This window comes from Dioscorea cayenensis, chromosome 18 (genome assembly GCF_009730915.1).
Source record: "Dioscorea cayenensis subsp. rotundata cultivar TDr96_F1 chromosome 18, TDr96_F1_v2_PseudoChromosome.rev07_lg8_w22 25.fasta, whole genome shotgun sequence".
Lineage (NCBI taxonomy): Eukaryota > Viridiplantae > Streptophyta > Magnoliopsida > Dioscoreales > Dioscoreaceae > Dioscorea > Dioscorea cayenensis.
This window is the reverse complement of record NC_052488.1, coordinates 17850960-17870885: the sequence shown is the minus strand read 5'-3', so window position 1 is coordinate 17870885 and position 19926 is coordinate 17850960. Positions and strand designations below refer to the sequence as shown.

The window sequence follows — 19926 nt, the reverse complement described above, 5'->3', positions numbered from 1 at the left end:
GTGATTGAAGTGATGACGACACTTCAATGCACTGTGTCCCACCTTACCACACACCTGACATGTAGGCCTTAAGCTACCACTGCCCTTCTTGTTCTGGCCCTTGGAGTAGTCGCGGTGTTCACGGCTTTTCTGTAGTGGTCCATGACCACCACCGCCATGACCGCCACCTTGGCCGCCACCAAAATGGCCTTCCCCGAAACCACCACCATGGCCGCCGCCTTGATAGCCTCGTGAAGTGAGATTGACTGTCGAACCAATTTGGAGAGCTTGATTCTGTTGTTCCAGAGAGTCAGACCTGGTTATGATAGAGGAAACCAGGGGGTTATACTCAGTGTCAAGACCGGCCATGATGTAGCCAATCAGATCATCATCGTTTATTGGATGGCCGGTAGACGCCATCTGTTCTGTAAGCAATTTCATGCGGTTGAAGTACTCCATCGCTCTTAGATTATTCTTACTCGTTGTGGAGAGTTGCATCCGATTTTCATGATCCAGGCCTTGGATTGTGATGTGAACATGTGTTTGAGAGCAGCCCTCACCTCTATTGCGAATGTCAAGCCAATGACTTACGACAGCACTGCCGGTTCGAGCAACACGAGAAGTGCGCCGAGTACTTGCTGATCCTTGAGAAGCCAGACATTGTACTCCGGGTTGGGGATGACCTTCTCAACTATATTGTTGGTGGCGCGACCTCTGATCCATTCACTAAACGAAGAAGTTGATACCCTCGAAGGATAGGCATCTGCTGCACCTTCCATAGCAGGTAATTCTCCCTTGTGAGTTTCACATTGATAAAGTTGGTGAGACCAAGAGATAACGCCGCTGAGCCGACCGAAGAAGCACCAGAATTAGAGTTTTGTAACTTGCACACCTTACAGGTTGCATCCTTCTCATATTTATATATAAGATAGTATTACAATTTTATGGCTTACAATCAATGTTGATACATATCCTATAATTATGTGATATGATTTGGTTTCTTACCAACTATACATGGATCCTAATTATCTTAACAGAATTATCACCCCTTTGATGATCACTTCATCTTAATAATGAGCTCGGCGAGAATGGCTTTGATGTTTATTAAACGAGGCTCAGTCTCTTTTAGCTCTCATTTAGGGCAGTGCTCAACTTTTCTTTCTCCATGGACACCCTAGTTTGGCTCGCATGCCCTGACCACCGGCGGCTACCATTGGATCCGATTATCAAATATGCCCTTACACTGCTGGAATTAGGATTCGAAAGTAGCGGTGCTGCGCCTCCTAGGTGATCTCATCTATGTCCAGAAGAGGAAGGAGACCTTGCTGCAATTTCTCAGAGTGCTGGCGCGCCTCAAGAAAACAATTATCTTCCCGAAGGGGGTAATTTTTTTGGTGGGATACCTTATTATGCTCGTGCTTCATTTTGAGCACCTTTTTTTAATTTGTATCAAAGTGAGCACTTTAATTTAATTTGCTTTCACAGGGAGGGCACTGTGGCTATTCTGGTGATTGAGAGTTGATGTGTCAACCGGAGATTTGACGTGGAAATTTAATTCCCACCTGACTTGCCCCCATGGAAAAGCCACGTGGACAACTTATCCACGTCACCCAATTCTAAGCCACATGGACAACTAACCCCTTTCTTCTCCCTTCTACTTTGTCTCCTTCGCGTTCATTCACAGAGAGAGCAGAGCTCCCATTGCTCTGCAAGCAAAGCTTGTTTGCCCTAACCATGAATTTGGCCAAATTTGTTACTTCCCCACACCTGCATCTACACTCGAAGTGACCGTAGAGGTAGAGACCGGAGATGGCAATGTATCTAGGGCTAGCTGTTCAAACTGGAGACTTTGATTTATCCCCCTTTTCTTATCTTGTAAATGGACAACTAAAATTTGGACACTGAAAATATCATAATTGTGAAAGTTATTAAAAAGCTTATCTGCTATTATGAGGTTAATCTTTTTGAATTACAAAGTGTGATCAATGGTTTAAACTTCAATTTAAATATTGTGAATCAATGGCATTCACAAATAACAAAATTCAAGATTAGCATCTTCCTTTTTGGTTATACATGGCAGTTACACAATTGTTGAAATAAAAATTTATAATTGAATCTTGCCAATTTACACAATATATGCAGTTATACATGGCATTCAAGTGTGAGACACAATTATTGAAACAGAAATTTATAATTGGAAAGTTTAGCTGGTCATAACAAAATTGCCTTTAATTAGGCTCTAAGTACGTCTTTAAAACATAATTACATACACTGCATCATAACAAAATTATCATTAGCATCTTTACATTCTCTTTAAGCATTCTATAGGACATACTTACAAAAATTAAATACAAAATTCAAGAGTAGCATATTCCTTTTTGGTTAGTAGTTCTGGTAGGTTATGGAATCCATTGTTTTCTCTTTTTTGTTGCAAGTTCTGAATTTGCAGAATGTCTTTGACTTATGGTTTTCTTTTGTACTGGTTCTGTAGGAGCCTGTGGCTCTGCATGAGTCTGGTCCATCTCAACTGGATTAGCTGCAATTGTGGCATTCTTTTTCTGTCTCCTTGTTTGAAGTTTTTTCAATTTCGGCCTACTTTCTTCAACATTGTGTGCATCCTGGTCTTGTGATTTAATACCCTGTATTATTGAAGAGCATAAATAATTGAGCAACATTGTTTGCAAGTTAGTCCTACTTCTGTAGTGCCAAATTTCAATAGCAGTACCTACAAAGGTTCTAATTGGACATTTTGAGATGCATCAATTTTTCACTGAATTGCAATTAAATTAGGTGATCAACCTGATAGTTTATAAAATAACAAATTAAGATCAAAATTGTAAAATTAAATTGATCCACCAACATTCTTACCAATTGCAAATGATCTTCCAAAACTTGTGGATCTATTCCACTCATAGGGTCATAAGCCTGCAAAGGACAATGTAATTATTAGGACCTGCTGGACTTCAATTCATAGCATGTGATTAAATCACCTCATCTTGGGGCAGAGTTGTTGCTGAAGGCCCGGGTTGTTCTCCATGGCCACCATTGCCAATGTTAGTTCCCTGGAGATGAATACAAGCTGGATTTGAATTACAAACCAAGAAGGAACTTTTGTTTACTATCATTAAATTACCTGTTGTCCATGAAACCTTTTGTTATGTCCTGCAGCTCCACATATGCTGCAAGTGATTTTCTTTCCTTTCTTGCTCACCTTTCCAGTGAAAAATCCAATTTTCTCAGCTGCATCTTTCCTTCTTAGCATAGTCTTCTGCCCTCTTTTTTTTATCCTAGCTTCAGGTGGTCAGTCAATTTGGTATCTTGGTGTGCGCTCTGGAGGTGGTCTGCGTCCCTGGTTTCTCATCGCCTACTCTCTCTGGGAACTCTGCTCTATTTCGGCAAACAAGGAGGAGAAGAAGGTGGACGGCGGGAGATAGTTAGGGCAACCTCTGCTCTCTCTGTGAACAAACGTGAAGGAGACGAAGTAGAAGGGAGAAGAAAAGGGTAAGTTGTCCACGTGGCTTAGAATTGGGTGACGTGGATAAGTTGTCCACGTGGCTTTTCAATGGGGACAAGTCAGGTGGGAATTAAATTTCCATGTCAGATCTCCGGTTGACACATCAGCTCTCAATCACCGGAATAGCCACATTGCCCTCCCTGTGAAAGCAAATTAAATTAAAGTGCTCACTTTGATACAAATTAAAAAAAGGTGCTCAAAATGAAGCACGAGCATAATAAGGTATCCCACAAAAAAAATTACCCTCCCGAAGGAGATCATTGTTGACGTTGGCTTTAGGAGTTTCAAAGTTCTGCTTGAAGATGATGGCATTCCAACCTTACGTTCGAAAGTGGTTCAGGCCCCAGCAACCACCGATCGGCCTTCAACAGCAAATCTTAGTCAAAGAATTTTGATGAAAAAGGATGTCTCTCGTAACAATGATCCTCTTCCAAAGCAAAGCACTCATCAAGTGCATCATGATTTAAAGGGGAACGTGCCAGAAAAATAGTCATTTCCCTTTCAAATTCCTGGGAAGTCCGTGGAGCACAGCTCCTGACTAGACCCGCCGATGGAGGAGAGTGGGTTCGCTGACAATTCTATAAATGAAACGGACCCTCCACATCATCCTCCAGATGTGTGAAGGAGCTCCGGTGAACGTTGGGAACCTAAAAATCACGTGAACCCTCTGGCAGCGGGTGTAAATGCCGAGAGATGTGACACACTGTGATGAATAGCACCGGTGTGTCGGGAGGATTTACTATGGCCATAGAACAGCCTAGGGATCTGATCTTCCAGCAAAGTATTGTCTCCATGCAAATGGAGCTGTCTATGCCTCGAGTTTGGCACTCTTCAGATGATAGATCACTGATTCATTTTATTTTCCACAAGATAAGATCCTCAAAGATGATCATGTTCCACCGTTGATCAAGTCTCAGGATAAGAACTCCAAAGATGAGAATCTTTTGAACTCTTTGAATGCTTCCTTTCCACTTGGAGATAAGATTGCAAAAGGTGGCAATATTTTATTAGGTATGGATATAGATCCCCTAGTTGTGGCTCTGGATGAGGTCTCAAATAATTCAATTGGAAATAATATTGATGATCATTAATTGCCTCGAGATAAGGAATGCTCTGATTATCATTCTAATTCTAAGATTAGAGACACGGTTACACCTTTTGAAGTTTCGACTGGAGGTAATCTGGTTACTGCAAATATAGAGCAAACTTTGATTACACTTGTTAGAGCATGGAACTCTGTGCCTCTTAAGCAAAGATTTCTTCCACGGCATTTCCAATCCCAGAAGCGTATACATGGGTGGTTTTGCATGGGGATTGGACTTTAATTCCAAAAGTCTTTTTTGAAAAATTCATGCCCACAAACCAGAACCCATCTGATCCCATCTTCGAAAACCCGCTTGATGAAGAGCTTGTAGACGGGTGAGGGGTGGGGGGGTGGGATGATGATGAACTGGAATTTTTGGAGGACGAATTGGCAGAAGATGTGAACTTTATTGAAGATAACATGGCTCTAGAAGCACATGAAAACTTTTTCCAGGAGGATGAGATTACTGACAAACCAAGTAAGGAAGGCATGGAACTGGATGCTTCAGAAGTCTCAGGGTCTGCACAGATACAAGGGACTCAAGCCTCAAATCTTCCAGTGTTAGATCCCATTGTTACTACAGTCAGAAGAAGCAACAAAATTAAAAAACCTTTAACCCGGTGAAACGAAGAAGCAGGTTTTCTCCCTCATCCACCTAAACCTGCCAAGAAAAAAAATCCCAGAAGACCGGACAGAATGTACGCCTTCTTTAAACTCTTCCGTTTTCAATTTTTGGTCCAATGCTCAGATTCTTAATTACAGTAAATCGTGTGGTATGAATTTTTTGGGCTCTCCAAATTACAAGTTGAAATGCATTGAATTGTTAAAAATACTTGAATATGAAAGATCAGCCCAATCTTCTCATTTGCAGATTCTTTTGTTAGATCTGTCTACTGGAAACCAAAAAAATCCTTAATGAAAGTGCTTTCTTGGAATGTTAGAGGTCTGGGTAGACCAGATAAATGCCACCTAGTTAAAGACTGCTTACTTTCATCTAGAGCAGTTATTACCTGTTTACAAGAGACCAAATTTGAGGATATTCATTGATCCCTATGAAGATCCATTTTGTGTGTGTGTGTGTGTGGGGGTGTTTCCTTGATTCCTTTGCTTTCGTACCCGCTATAGGTACAACAAGGGGTATAGTAATCACTTGGGATAAACTCAAGTCAGTGGCACCCTAATTCATGTAGACACTTTTTACGTTGTAATCACTTATGTTCCTCGGTCTATAGACCTAATAACAAATCTTTGAAAGAAATTCTCTTTATTAGAACATTGCGCTCCACTCCCTGGATCATCTGTGGAGATTTCAATGAGTTGTTTACTCTTCTTGATAAGAATAAAGGTCCTTCAAATCTAGGAGATGTAATCTTAGCTCAAAATATTCTAGATGAACTAAATTTAGTGGACCCTACCCTTCATGGTAGAGGGTACACATGGACAAATAGCCAATCATATCCAATCTGGGTTCACCTAGATAGGTTTCTGCTTTCCCAAAATTGGTCAACCTCCTTTCCTAAAATATGTTAATGCACTCTAAATAGATTTCACTCTGATCACATGCCAATATGTCTCGATTTTGGCCTTCACTACCTTAATCCTCAGACTTTTCATTTTGAAAAATCCTAGTATTCCAATGAAAATCTAGTGAATCTAATCCAAGGTTGGTGGCCTGAGATTACTCCGAAAGTGTGTGGTTCTTTTGTACTTTCAAAGAAATTAATCAACTTAAAACTAAGTTTCAAAAATGGGCATCTGAAACAGTTGGCTCTATGACATTACGAAAGAACTCTATATTTCTAGAGATCAACTCCTTGGATTTAGTTAATGAAACTATGACTCTTTTTTATGATGAAGCTCAGCGTTTTTCAGAACTTAAAAATGGACCTTGCCTAACTTCTGAAACAAGAAGAGCTTTACTAGAAGCAATGTTCAAGAATTACTTGGCTTAAAGAAGGAGATTCCAACACAAAATTGTTTCACATGACAACCAATAGTAGAATGAAAAAAACTTCATTCCTCGCATTATGAGCAATAGAACATGGATAGTAGGGGATCAGCTCATAGGGAAGACCTTCTCTGATTATTTTAGTCATCTTTTTGGGGCACCTAGATTGTTCCATTTGCTAAGACAAATTCACCAGAATCCATTAATGATTACCGCCCTATTATCCTGATAAATTCTTTTTGTAAAATCATTTCTAAGATCTTGGCTAATAGGTTAAGTAAGGTCATAGACTTACTTGTGGATGATACATAATCAGCTTTCATCAAAGGTAGATGTATAGCTGATAATATTATTGCTGCCCAAGAACTAATCTTCAATCTTCAAAAATAAAAGCTTCTAGGCTATGATTTTAAAGTAGATTTTGCAAAATCTTTTGACTCTTTAGATTCAAATTTTTTACTGGACATTATAGTGGCAAGAGGTTTTGGGCCTCAGTGGATCTCCTGGATTTTGATTATTCTGAGCTCAGCTAAGGCTAGAGTTCTTGTCAATGGGGAGCAACATGGCTATATTTGATATAAGTGAGGTCTAAGACAAGAAGATGCACTCTCACCCTTGCATTTTACTCTCGCAGTAGATACCCTGAGCGCCATGTTTTCTAAAGCATTGTGTTCCGGAGTCTTACTTGGAGTAATGTTGGAAGAAGAAACAAAGATCTGTCATCTTCAATATGCAGATGACCTATTCATCCTCTCAGCGGGAGGACAGGAAGACCTCTAAATTATCAAGCTGATCCTTTATCTGTTCGAAGGTGTCTCTGGTCTTACAATTATTTTCTCAAAGAGCTTCTAGTCTCCACTAACTACGTATTCCAACCTAATGTTTCCTTAGCTGCGATTCTCAACTGCAAAAGAGATTGCTTACCTTTCACTTACCTAGGGATCCCAATCTCAGGTAGGCATCCTAGGAGACAGGACTGGATGAAAGTGATACTTATGGTTCGTTCAAAAATTTCATCCTGAAAGGCCAACCATCTTTCTCTAGGGGGTCTCCTCACCCTACTGAACTCCGTTCTTACTTCAATTCCTACCTATTGGATGTCTGTTTTTAAACTTCCAATATGGGTGATCAAAGCGATTGATAAGATCCGAAAAGACTTTCTTTGGAAAGGCCTGGTTTTGAGATCAAAAGGTATGAGACTAGTAGACTGGAAAAGAATTTGTAGACCTCAAGAAATAGGAGGGTGGGGAATTCTGAATCATTTTGAATTCAATAAATCATTCCTAGGTAAATGGTGGTGGGAAATTTTCTCAGGCCATAAGGGTTGTTGGTCCAAAATAATTCAAGCTAATTACCTAAATGAAGGGCGCCTAGGGACACTACTTCACTTTTCATCTAGGTATAATTCCTTCTTCTGGGCAGGTATTCGGACAATCTTAACTGTCTTTTGATCTTGTACTTCCAAAAATGTAAAAAATGGAGATTCTACATTGTTATGGTTTGACAACTGAGTCAAGGGTAGAGCACCTAAAGACATTTGGGTCAACCTCTTTAATGACTGCAACTTTCCCTGGATAACTATTAGACAACTTGCTCAAAATGCTTCTCTGCAGAATTTGCTTTTTCAAACAACAACCTCCTCCGAGATTTTACCTTTCTTGCCATCCACCCCAGACTATTCCAATGATCAAGAGGATGTTAAAATATGGAATATGGAAAAAATGGAGGCTACTAAGTTCGATCTTTCTATAAATTCCTTATAGATGGAGGAACACACAATGCTTTATATTCTTATTTCTAGAAATTGAGTTGTCCAAGCAAAATCACTCTTTTTTGTTGGCTATCTTATGAGAACAGAATTCTAACCCATATAATTTAGCCAAAAAGGTTGTAACATGTAAAGTGTGATCGATACTTGTGTTTTATGTCACAGATCTTTAGAATCTACAGAGCATCTTCTAATTCACTATGACTTTACCGATAGAATTTGAGCCTTTTTTAAACAAACCTTAAATTTACCTACTCATTTTAAGGTTATCTCAGAGGTATGGTCTTCTTAGATTTATTCCATAGAGGTTTGACAATGAACCATGTGGGACCTTCTTGCCTGGGCAATGTTTTTGGAAATTTGGCTTGAAAGAAACAAGCGAATCTTTACTTTCCATGCTATGAATTCACGTACAGTAATTATTCACATGTTACTGGATTGGATTTTTGTAGCTAGGGACCAGCTCCATATTCTGACGAAATCATCTCAAAAGTTGAAGCGCTCGCTAGTCTTCTTGAATGCGAGGCCAAAGGGAAATTCCAACGACATGGAGTAGTCTTCTCCTGATCTAGTGGATGTTTTTGGTACGTAGTCTGAGTAGACCTTTGGCGCTTCCTGGTGGACTCTTCCACTCAGCTGTGTTTGCCTCTTTTTTTGTTTTTCACTTTCTTGTTAGGAGTTTATCACCTTTGGTGACAAATTCTCCTCTTCGGTTTTTTGGTCTGTTGTTTCAAGTTTCTTTTATGTTGTTCTTGTTGTACTTGCTGTTCTTCATTTTCAATAATTTTATGATTTATCCACTTTAATAGAAAAGGATGCTTTGATTAACCTAAGATGGTACTAGTGTGTGTCACCATGGGGATAATCATAACGCCGTCTTTATAATCTATGAACTTTAGGTTTCTTTTGATGGTGCTAGTCTACTCTTTCAGTTTTTGTATTTTTTTGCTCATGGGTTGCAGACAGACACCCACAAAATAAATAAGTTAGAAATTTTAAAAATAAAAAAAGGAGATAGAAAACAGACATAAAAAATACGTAAAATTTTTTTTTCAACCAAAACGTTTTGAAGAATAGCTCTGGATAAAATATCCCAAATTTTTTAGCAGTCCTTTAAGATAAACCCACCAAATTCCTGATATATTAGAGAGGGATCCGGCCCCCAAGCTAACCTTGTTGCTTTTTAAATCTGGTGGACAAATACCCAGAGTATAGTTTAGTGTGCTTTTGTTAGCACATAACTTATTGCTCTATAATAGAAATAAATGTAACTTGGATTGTTGGATGGAAAAGAAACAAAAATGTGGAACGTTTTGGCATATTAATCATGTTCTTATGTTATAGTAAATTAATGTTTAGTAAACTATATAAAACAATAGATATTTTTGTTAGTTTATATTATTGAATTTATGGAATAATGAGTAAGATGCCAAATATAGGACTCTGCAAAAGGAGGTGAAAAGCTTTTTTTTTTTTTTTTTAAATATGAATTAACCACTTCTATCTACCATAAGTAGAGTAGGAAACAAGAGGAGAACACAAACCACTAGATGTGGTCACAAAAAACACCAACCAAAGGAAAACAATTACAAAAAGAGGACCAAAGGTAACTTCCCTACTCTCCGCAGAAGACCCCTAACCCGTGTTCAGATCTTGTGCCTCCCTAAGCGCAAAAAATCCCAAAAGATTCCTCATCTCGAGGTCCCATAAACTATAAACTACGTCGGATGATTGCCATGGAGTCTTTCAGCTTCACATGAGAGCTATCCATGACTGAAGAGAACTCGAATAAAAGCATGTGGTCAATTCTCAAAATAGCAACATGAACAAGCAACACATTTGCATTAAAAATATAGTCATTTCTAGCAAGCCAAACATTCCACACAAGTGCTTTCACCACTAGATCTCCCATAACCCTTAGTGAAGGTCGCACAAACAACCTTCACGATTCCCAAAGATTGTCCACAGAGATAGGTGGTTATGGAATCTGCAATAGTCTAATGAAATAATCCCAGATTTATCTAACAAAAGGATAGTGAATAAAATGATGATCTATTGACTTAACCCCTGAGTGACACATCACACAAGTTGTCGTTGGTAGCCTATTTCACTGTCGTTTCTCAAGATTTTCAAGCGACAAAATTTTGTTTTTCCATACCAGCCAATTAAACAAATTAATCTTCCTAGGGCCGCTATTATGCCAGAAGAACCTCACCAATGGGTAGCGCAACCCACCATCCATTAGGAAGTTGTAGAATGATTTGACCGAGAGTACACCATTCCCTGTAAGCTTCCAACATTTCTTATCCCTGATTCTTCGATGTAAGCCCTATGCCGATCCCTGTATTGCCAAACTTCCCACTTCTCAGAGAAAGGGGCCACCTCCAAAAGATAGGTGAGGTCCCGTATAGTACCATTTGGCAGTTGAGTGATCATGAATTCTTTCGGTCATAAGTTTATGGGTGTAATTACATTAATCCAGGGGTTATTCAATAAAACTGTTCCATGGCCCAAACTGATATCATGTAAAAGATAGCCTTTAAATGCCGGCAAACACCTAATCAACCCTTTCCAAAAGAAGGAAATTCAACCCATTCGCCTAGGATACATATTCTAGATTGACACACGATAATTGAACTGAATCACCTTTGACCCACACCAGTTTGTATCCGTCATAAACTTCCACCACCACTTTCCAAGCAACGCTTGATTGAAATTGTAAAGGTCTAGAATACCCCACCCTCCTTGGTCACGTGACCTGCAAATATTCTTCCAGTAAACCAGTCTACAAGTCGAATAATCAATGTCTGGACCATACCATAAAAAGTCCCTCCTAAGATGCTTAATCTTTTTAATAACCCAAGTTGGTAGTCAAAAGATGGACATCCAATACATTGCAGCATAGATAAAACCGAGTTGACTAGTGTAAGGTGTCTTAGATAAAAACCTCCATTTCCAAGATGAAAGTCTCTTCCTCACTTTAAGAATGATTCTTTTTCAATCTTGCCGATGAGGCTGTCTATCCGAAATTAGGATTCCCAATTAAGTGATCAGCAGGAGATCAACTTCACAGTTTAGAGTCTCGGCAGCTTCCACCTCTGGTAGCTCACCCATTCTACTTGAGAAAAGAGAAATTCTTGTGAAGTTAGTTTCTAGGCCCGTCATTCCTTTTAATAGAAGTAGAATTAACTTCAAAATTCGTACACTGACTTCCAAAATCGCCAAGTGGCATGCTAACCAACACCTTAGATTTCAGTGCATGTGTAAACATGGAACTTAAAGCATCCGTAACCAGGATGAACAACAAAGGTGATAGCAGGTCTCCTTGTCTAAGCCCCCTCTTATAGCGAATGTAACTATTTGGTGATCCATTGTCCAATATATTTTCCTTTGAATAAAACAAAATGCATTTGTTCTAGCCAATCCAACATTCTCCAAAACCCCTAGCTTTCAGTAGGTCGAACAGAAAATTCTAATCGACCAAATCGTAAGCCTTCGCAAAATTGACTTTTAGAATGTGCTCCAGGAGCCTCCGTTTATGAATACTAAAAAGTAGTTTTTCCACCATGACATTGTTGTCTAAGATACATCAACCTTTCAAAAAGGACGATTGATCCACTTCCATAAGGGAATTCATGACCTTACTCAGCCTCATCACCGACAACTTTGACAGAATTTTAAGCGTGGAGTTGATGAGACTGATGGGTCTGTAGTCCCCCGTGCCTCAGGTGATTCCACCTTCGGTGTGAGCACAATATTTGCCTAATTAATTCTATCCAAATTGGCTCTTCCAATGAAAAAATCTTCACAGAGTTGCCAAAGGTCCAATTTGATTGTATTTAAGAATTTCTTAAAGAATTTAATTGGGAAACCATCTGGTCCCGGGCTTTGTCCCCACCCAACTCAAAAACAGCTGTCTTGACTTCCTCCAACATAAAAGGGCGTTCCAGTTATAATAGCTCCACATGAGCCTTGTTCTCCAAAAGTTTTTGGAAGTTAACCTTAAATCTTTCCAATATCATGTGAGTTTTCGATGACGTTACAACCATATCGTAAGCAAGGAATAAAATTCTTATTTTGCCATCCATTTGCAACCGCATGAAGGAACTTTGTGTTTTCATCCCCTTCTCTCAGCCATTGCAAACGTGATCTTTGTTTCCAGTATATCACTTCTGACTTACGAATCTCCCCCAACTTCTTAAATAGTACATGTTCCTGTAGTAACTCTTGCAGTAAAAGACATCTTGTTTCCTTAATAATGTCAAAATTTTCTACCTCTAGCTACAGCTCTAGCTTTTTAAGTTTGATATAGCTGAAGTTAAATTTAGGCCATATGCGTAGATGCTCGCGAAGAGCTGCCACTTTTTTAGCAATAATAAATGTCCTGATTCCATAGGTGATAATTCCCCCCACCACTGATTTACTAACTCTTGAAATCCCTCTGAAGTAGTCCAAGATAATTCATAGAGGAATGGTCTTGGATTGGAGTAGTGATTACCCACTTCCAGTCTGATAGGCACATGACAGACCCTAGTCTAGGGAGACTATTTTGAATAAGTTTAGGAAAGTGAGCCGCCCAATCATTGTTAACAAGGAAACGATCTAACTTCATCCAGATTGGGTCCGATTGTCCATTTGTCCAGGTAAATCTTCGACTAATTATGGGTGGTTCCAACAAGCCCAGACCTTGTAAAAAATCATTAGCATTTCTAATTGAAGTTACTCACAAAAAATCCACAGAAAATGTGGTTCCCCCCAACTTGCACAAAGCTCCTCCCAGAAGGCATGCTTTAAAGTCATCGTAGTAGGTCTGTACATTGTAGTGTAACGACAATTAAAATTATCCTTCTTGGAAGAAGAATTCACAGTCAAACTGAACTCTCTCACCTTTTCAATTCTTCCAATTAGGAGAACATTGTTCCATCCAATGATAATATCACCCGTAGATCCTTTTGCTGGAATGTAGGTGAATTGGTCAAGACGACTGCCTCCAATTTCGGGCCACATGGAAGTTGTGATCACTTCATGTTTTGATTATTGTAAACAACAAACATGAAGTGATGACAACTTAGAAGAGGTAGCACATCTTCTCAAGCATATGAATATTTAAAATATAATCATGTGTAGATTCAAAAAAATTAATGCCACATGCATTGCAATAACTAGAAATTTGTGCATCAGACCCATTAGAGATAAGGAGAGGTTTGGAGGTCATATCTTCCAAATTGTTTCCCCGCAAAACTTTCTTTTTGGCCAACTTGGGGGCTCCGTAAGAAACCCTGCATCCTCATTGAATCATGAAGAAGGTTTTTTTTAGTCTTTTACTTCTTCTAGTTCCCTATGGTTACCCTAAAGTCATCAACTCAGCACCATCATGTAAATCTGGCAAAAGAACACTGAGGTTTCATTCAAATTCAGAAATTGAATCATCTGATTCAGACAAGATTTCAGGTGATGCTTTATCAACTGAAAGATTTTTAGTGGCCTCCGAGTCCTTAGAGATGGATGCAACACTTTTAACCCCTAACGATGAATTAACATTTTCCGGAATCGTGGCCCAAATTCCTGATAAGAATTTCCATTTGAATCCTTCAGGGGGTGTCATCGCAGGGGCCACTAAAATTTCACTAATGTCCCTCTTTGAGAAATTTGACTCCAACTTATTCGAGTGACCACTCGAGATATCATCCATGTTCTGAATCCTATCTCTAGTTGTCTATGGTAACGTCACCATCTTCAGCCTTCTGTCTGCCTTAACTTTTGGCCCAAGAACCTCTCTATTAACTAATGCAACACTTGGCCTAACACCAAGCCCATAGTCTGGCCTAACACAGTCCAAAGAGGTCTCCACTAAGTGATTCAAGCTTACTAATCTTTTGTGCAAATTTTGGCCCAAAGATAGCTGCACTTCACACATTAGCAATGGGTCCACACTGCTCACATTTGGCTCAAGGCCCACTCTCGAGCCTAGACCAATCTCTGAGAACAAAGGATCAGACATGTATATGACATCTTTGGGCTAAATTTTTTGGGTAGTCACTTAACTTTACTATTAGATCAAATTGGTCACCTAATTTTAATTTGAATCAATTTGGTCACCATCCTTTCATTTTATTTCACCGGCTAGTCACTGCCCATTTTTTGGTTGCCCTTTGCTTATGTGGCACCGGACATGTTCAGTTGACTAGTCCACATCAGCAACTTAACTTAAATGACCGCTATGTCAGCATCTTCTTGCCCATTTTGCTTCAAACTTTGAGGGAAAATAATGGGAGCTTGGAATGGGAGCTTGGATGAAGGGTGAGGATGTTTATCTCATGAGTGTTGGGGATAGTCGTGATGTTCTGACGCATAAGAATGTTGAAAGGTGGGAGCTTGGAATGATCAGTGAGGAGGCCATAATCAAAGAGGTGGTTGATAATGGTAATCATTGTTTAGCTGCCCTGCAATTAACCTTGGATCACAGTACTTCTGTTCAAGAGGTGATTAAGATAAAGATGATTTCTTTGATAATCTTTTTTCTTTGTTTATATATATATGATATGGAATTTTAATAGTTTTGATTGCATTGTTATGTGTGATTCAGGAGGTACATAGACTAAGAAATGAGCATCCTGATGATTGTTCAGCAATAGTGAATGATAGAGTAAAGGGCTCATTGAAGATCACCAGAGCTTTTGGTGTTGGTTTTCTCAAATAGGTATAACACTAAAGATGGGTTCATGCATCGGTATGAGGGAAGCATTAATGATGGCAGTTCCCACCCACTTGCTAATGAGGAAGATGATGGTTTGGTTGAGGACAAATTTAGCCTCAAAAATTCAGTTGAGATAGAATCCAAGTGGTAATGGGTTTATAGAGAATTAACTACAGGGTTTGCAACGCATTAGATCAGTCAAAGTCATGGTGTCTCCTCTCCTTGTCCTTGCGGTGCCTCCGCTTCTCATCTGAATCCCGAGAGTGTTTCTTCTCATGCTTCTCACGTTTTCTCTCTTTCTCTTCTCTCCTTTCTTCATGTCTCCATTTCTTCCTTCTTTCATCCTCATCATGATATTCTTCAGTAATTTTTGGCTCACAAGTCATTGGCAAGGCCTTTTCTTCAGATTCATATTGCACCTCCTTTAGCTCCACTTGAAAAGAACTCAATTCTGCTTGCTCACGAGGAACTCTGGAGCCATTAGCAATAAAGAAAATCACAGATTAAGAACAAATGAAATCTGAAAAATAACAAATGGAACGCCATTGTTTTCTCTTAAAGTTTGAAGCAAAATGAGGAAGAAGATGTTGACATGGCAGTCATTTAAGTTAAGCTGCTGATGTGGACTAGTCAACTAAACATGCCTAGTGCCACATAAGCAAAGGGCAACCAGAAAATGGATAGTGACTAGCCTGTGAGATGAAATGAAAGGACAATGATCAAATTGATTCAAATTAAAATTTGGTGACTGATTTGATATACTAGTAAAGTTAAGTGACCATACAAAAAAATTTAGCCGACATCTTTGCCTCACATACTCTCAAGGTAGAATGAATTTTTAACAACGTTATACACCTGTCCTCATCTCGCATGTCTGCCACCTTGGTTGCCCTAACATCGGATGCTGCGAGGCTGCCACATGCTGGAGCTTTGCGCATGCAGCATTTAGACACGCCACTAGTCGACATGTTGGAGCCTCGGGTCCAACCCTCTCGACTTGTTACTTCTCAATTTGGGTGACCGGGCCTTCTCCCGATCGCCGGTCCATCTCCGTAAGCCAAAATGACCACCGGTCCATTTCCCGGGCGGCAATGAGTGAGACATAGGCTTAACAACTCCGGCGTGGGAGCGAGACTCAACCACCTTCGTTAAGACCCTATCTCTGCCATTGTGGGAACAATGCTCAACCATTGCCAGTATCTCAGCCTGCAATGTCTCCGACGGCTTCTTTGGTCGCAATTCTATAGGACACCTTGCACCTTCACAACCTCCAATTGAAGTTGGATGTGATGCATGGGTCTTAAGCTTCCCTTTCTCCTCCCTTGACAGCTCATGGATGAGACGACACTCCACCAGACAGCCATCTACCACTTTGGCCCCCATCTCCGACAGCACATAGCCGCCCAATTTCCTTCTAAACACCAGAAATGATCCACGGTGTGTAGTAATAAGCACAAGATATTTTGTCAACCCTAGACTGACATCAACCTCCAACGGAAGTGTAGCTCCAAGTCATCGCCGCACCAGCGCTGTAATAAATCTTTTATGGGGTATCGTCGCCTGTAACAGCTTTACCAACTCCCCCGCCGGCTGAAGAACCTCCATAATAATGCTGCACGCCCACCCATGCAACATGAGGTTCCACAAAAGCATCCATTTTCCTCACCAGATGCCCTCCTGTCGGCATCCAACTTTGCCGACCATGGGGCAATTTTCAAGCTACAGGGGCCATCCTTTATCAAGACCTTGAAAGTTCCAAGCTTGCTGACCTCCTTAACATTTTTCTTGCTTGCAAGAGGCACCATAAATGTGCATTCATTCACCGGAGTAATAGACCCAGCAAGTTGTTTATTGACTTGAGAGGGAGCAACCTCCAGCATACTTGATTCATTGATGAAGCCCGCCACAATTGGTAGAATAGCCACCTTTTGCCAGTTCCTCCTGAGTAAAAGAAATCTCTAGCGAGAGAGGTAGCGAAATAGATACCCGACCAGGCTTTTAATTACGCGAAGTTGTTTGTTGTACAGCTTCAAGTTGCACTAGTGTTCCCTCTGTCATCCTTTTAGATCTAATATGGAGACTCTTGCGATGAGGGATCCATTTTAAATCCACCTGACATCTCACTGCCAGATGTCCAACGCCCAAGCACCTGAGACATACCATTTTATGTCTACACTCTGCCGTTATTTGAGACAATCTGAAGCATTGTCCACAAGTTGCCTCTTTCGGTGAACACGGCTGTTTTTAGCCCGTTAACTTCAATCTCCCACACTGATGGTCCAAAAAAGCCTCCATCGAACTCTTCATAATTGCCAGCTTCACAGAAGGATGTTCACCCAAAAATGAGAAACTTACCACTTAAGCGTGTTGGTTTGTAATCCATACAAGGTTCTCTGGTTGGCTGCTTTACACTGTTGTTACATCGGGACCTATGAGTGATGGACAGCTTGGATTTAACCCATTGGAGGCGTGATATCTCTGCCACTATCTGCATGGAGATTGGTGATGCTGGCATAGGAGAAGACTTTGCCTTTATATCCTGTATCTTCTATTGGATACTTCTTTATTCGTATCTTTTCATTAGTACTTTGACTGAGTTAAGTTTAGCTTTAGTTTTCTTCCTTTATTACTGTAATATATTAGTAGTAGCTGGTCTTTTGTTTTTTATATATGCTATGAAAAAAGGGAACTGTGAGTGTGCTTAGCTCTCCCCTTTTATTTGTGTAACCTTGCTCTTCTGTAAAAAGTCTTTTACAGTGTGTGAAGATTGTTGTATTCGGGGTGATCAACTTTATTCACGGAACTTGGGATTGCGGAGACCTCCCTTGGTTCGATCTTAACATCTGGTATCCAAGCTTGTGGTGTATGCCAAAGTATCTTCGGCTCGAAGACATGGCGATCACCACACAGGAGGCAGCAAAAGATGGAGTTGTTCCGCTGCATTTTCCTATGCTCACTCTTACGAACTATTCTACCTGGGCGATCAAAATGGAGGCTAACATGGACGCTCAAGGAGTGTGGGAGGCAATCGTACCGGCTGCCGGAGTGGCGGTGGATGCAAGAAAGGACAAGATGGCGCAGGCTTGTATTTTTCAGTCTGTTTCAGAGGATATCTTGATGCAGATCGCTAAGAAGAAGACTGCGAAGAAAGTGTGGGATAGCATTAAAATTCGCTTTCTTGGTGTGGATAGAGTGAAGAAGGCAAGGCTGCAGACTCTCAAGAGCGAATTTGAAGCCCTGAAGATGAAGGAGAATGAGTCTATAGATGAGTTCGCAGGAAAACTCAGTGCTCTGGCAAATAAGTTCGGGGAACTTGGAGAAACCATGGCTGATGGCACACTTGTGAAGAAGCTATTTGGCTCAGTTCTGAGTAGGTTTCTGCAAGTTGTCGCATCTCTCGAACAACTATTTGATGTAGATACTATGGTATTTGAGGAAGCTATTGGTCGACTAAAAGCATACGAAGAACGTATACGGAGGGAAGATCATCATGGTGATCAGCTGCTTCTTACCCATGAAGAATGGAGCGCTCGGGCCAAAAGAGACAGTGAAGAGAAGTGGAAATTAAATAGGGGAGGTCCTGATGGGCGAAGCTTGGGAAGGGGACGTAGCAGAGGCCGTGGATGAGGCAGAAGTGGCCGCGGCATTCCTAGTTCTCTGTATCAAGAGGGAAGCAGCAGCGGAGGCAGAGACAAAAGACATATCAAGTGCTTCAACTGCAATAAGCTCGGGGATTATGTGTCTGAATGTTGGAGTGAGAAGCGAGATGAGGAGATCAATCTGATTAACGATGAAGAACCAGCCCTTATGTTAACTATATCTGAAGAGGAAACACAAAAGAGTGAGAAGAAGGAAGACACAGTGATGTTAAATGAAGAAGAGGTAATTCCTGAGTTATATAATACTGAGAAAGAACAATCGTATATAGATGTGTGGTATTTAGATAATGGCGCGAGCAACCACATGACGGGGCATCGTGAAAAGTTTCAGAGACTGGATGAAAGCATCATTGTTATGGTAAAGTTCGGTGACGGCTCAACTGTTAAAATAATGGGAAGGGGAACCATTTTGCTGCAGTGTAAGAATGGAGATCATCGTGTTCTCTCTGAAGTGTACTACATACCAAAGCTCCGGAGTAATATCATAAGCCTAGGTCAAATGACTGAGAATGGCAATGAAGTTGAAATGATCAGTGAATTTTTGAGAATCTATGATGAAAATGGTGTGCTGTTGATGTCCATGAGACGCACTTTTAATAGATTATACAAGATTCAACTTGAAACATGTGAACTATCCTGCCTTATAGCTAGTCTGGAAGATCCAGCGTGGCTTTGGCACACCAGACTTGGGCACGTGAACTTTCATGCATTGAAGGTGATGGGTGAGAAATAACTGGTCAATGGACTCCCGACGATCACACACCCAAACAGATTATGTGAAGGCTGCCTTGTCTCTAAGCAAACCAGAAACTCATTACCAGCTTAAGCGGAGTTTAGAGCGGAGGAACCCTTGGAGCTGCTGCATGTTGATCTATGTGGACCCATTGCACCATGCACGTTAGCAGGTAACAAATATTTTTTCCTTATTGTTGATGATTTTACACGTTGGGTGTGGGTGTATTTTGTAAGAACTAAGAACCAAGTTTGTTCTAAATTCAAAAAATTCAAAAAACTAGTGGAAAACCTGACGGGGTATCAAATAAAGACTGTGAGGTCGGATCGTGGCGGGTAGTTTGTATCAAATGAGTTCGTAGAGATGTGTGATGAATGGGGCATCAAGCGACACTTCACCGCGCCTTATACACCGCAACAGAATGGTGTAGTGGAGAGGAGAAACCGTACCGTCATGAACACCGCGAGATCCCTCCTCAAGAGTAAACATGTGCACGGGAAATTCTGGGGAGAAGCTGTGAGGCATGCTGTGTATCTTCTAAGCC

At 40.5% G+C, this 19926-nt stretch overlaps 2 protein-coding genes and 1 pseudogene across 2 annotated transcripts; 2 read left to right on the top strand and 1 right to left on the bottom strand.

The window, feature by feature from the left end:
- Positions 1 to 303: 303 nt before the first annotated feature.
- On the bottom strand, positions 304 to 381 carry LOC120283193 (annotated as a pseudogene).
- A 14193-nt stretch (positions 382 to 14574) lies between these two features.
- LOC120282865 (probable protein phosphatase 2C 23) lies at positions 14575 to 14993 on the top strand. The gene is made up of 2 exons (XM_039289701.1): positions 14575 to 14775; positions 14880 to 14993. Exons 1-2 carry the CDS (start codon positions 14575 to 14577, stop codon positions 14991 to 14993), a joined length of 315 nt encoding a protein of 104 aa, XP_039145635.1.
- Positions 14994 to 17882: 2889 nt separating this feature from the next.
- On the top strand, positions 17883 to 19382 carry LOC120282864. The gene is made up of 2 exons (XM_039289700.1): positions 17883 to 18567; positions 18658 to 19382. The coding sequence occupies exons 1-2, from the start codon at positions 17883 to 17885 to the stop codon at positions 19380 to 19382; spliced, it is 1410 nt and encodes a 469-aa protein (XP_039145634.1).
- Positions 19383 to 19926: the final 544 nt, after the last annotated feature.

Coding starts and splice junctions, on each gene's coding strand:
- LOC120282865 (XM_039289701.1), top strand. CDS start 14,575: ATGGGAGCTTGGATGAAGGGTGAGGATGTTTATCTCATGAGTGTTGGG. Junction 14,776..14,879: donor ACAGTACTTCTGTTCAAGAG/GTGATTAAGATA, acceptor TGTGTGATTCAG/GAGGTACATAGACTAAGAAA.
- LOC120282864 (XM_039289700.1), top strand. CDS start 17,883: ATGGCGATCACCACACAGGAGGCAGCAAAAGATGGAGTTGTTCCGCTG. Junction 18,568..18,657: donor GTGGAAATTAAATAGGGGAG/GTCCTGATGGGC, acceptor CTCTGTATCAAG/AGGGAAGCAGCAGCGGAGGC.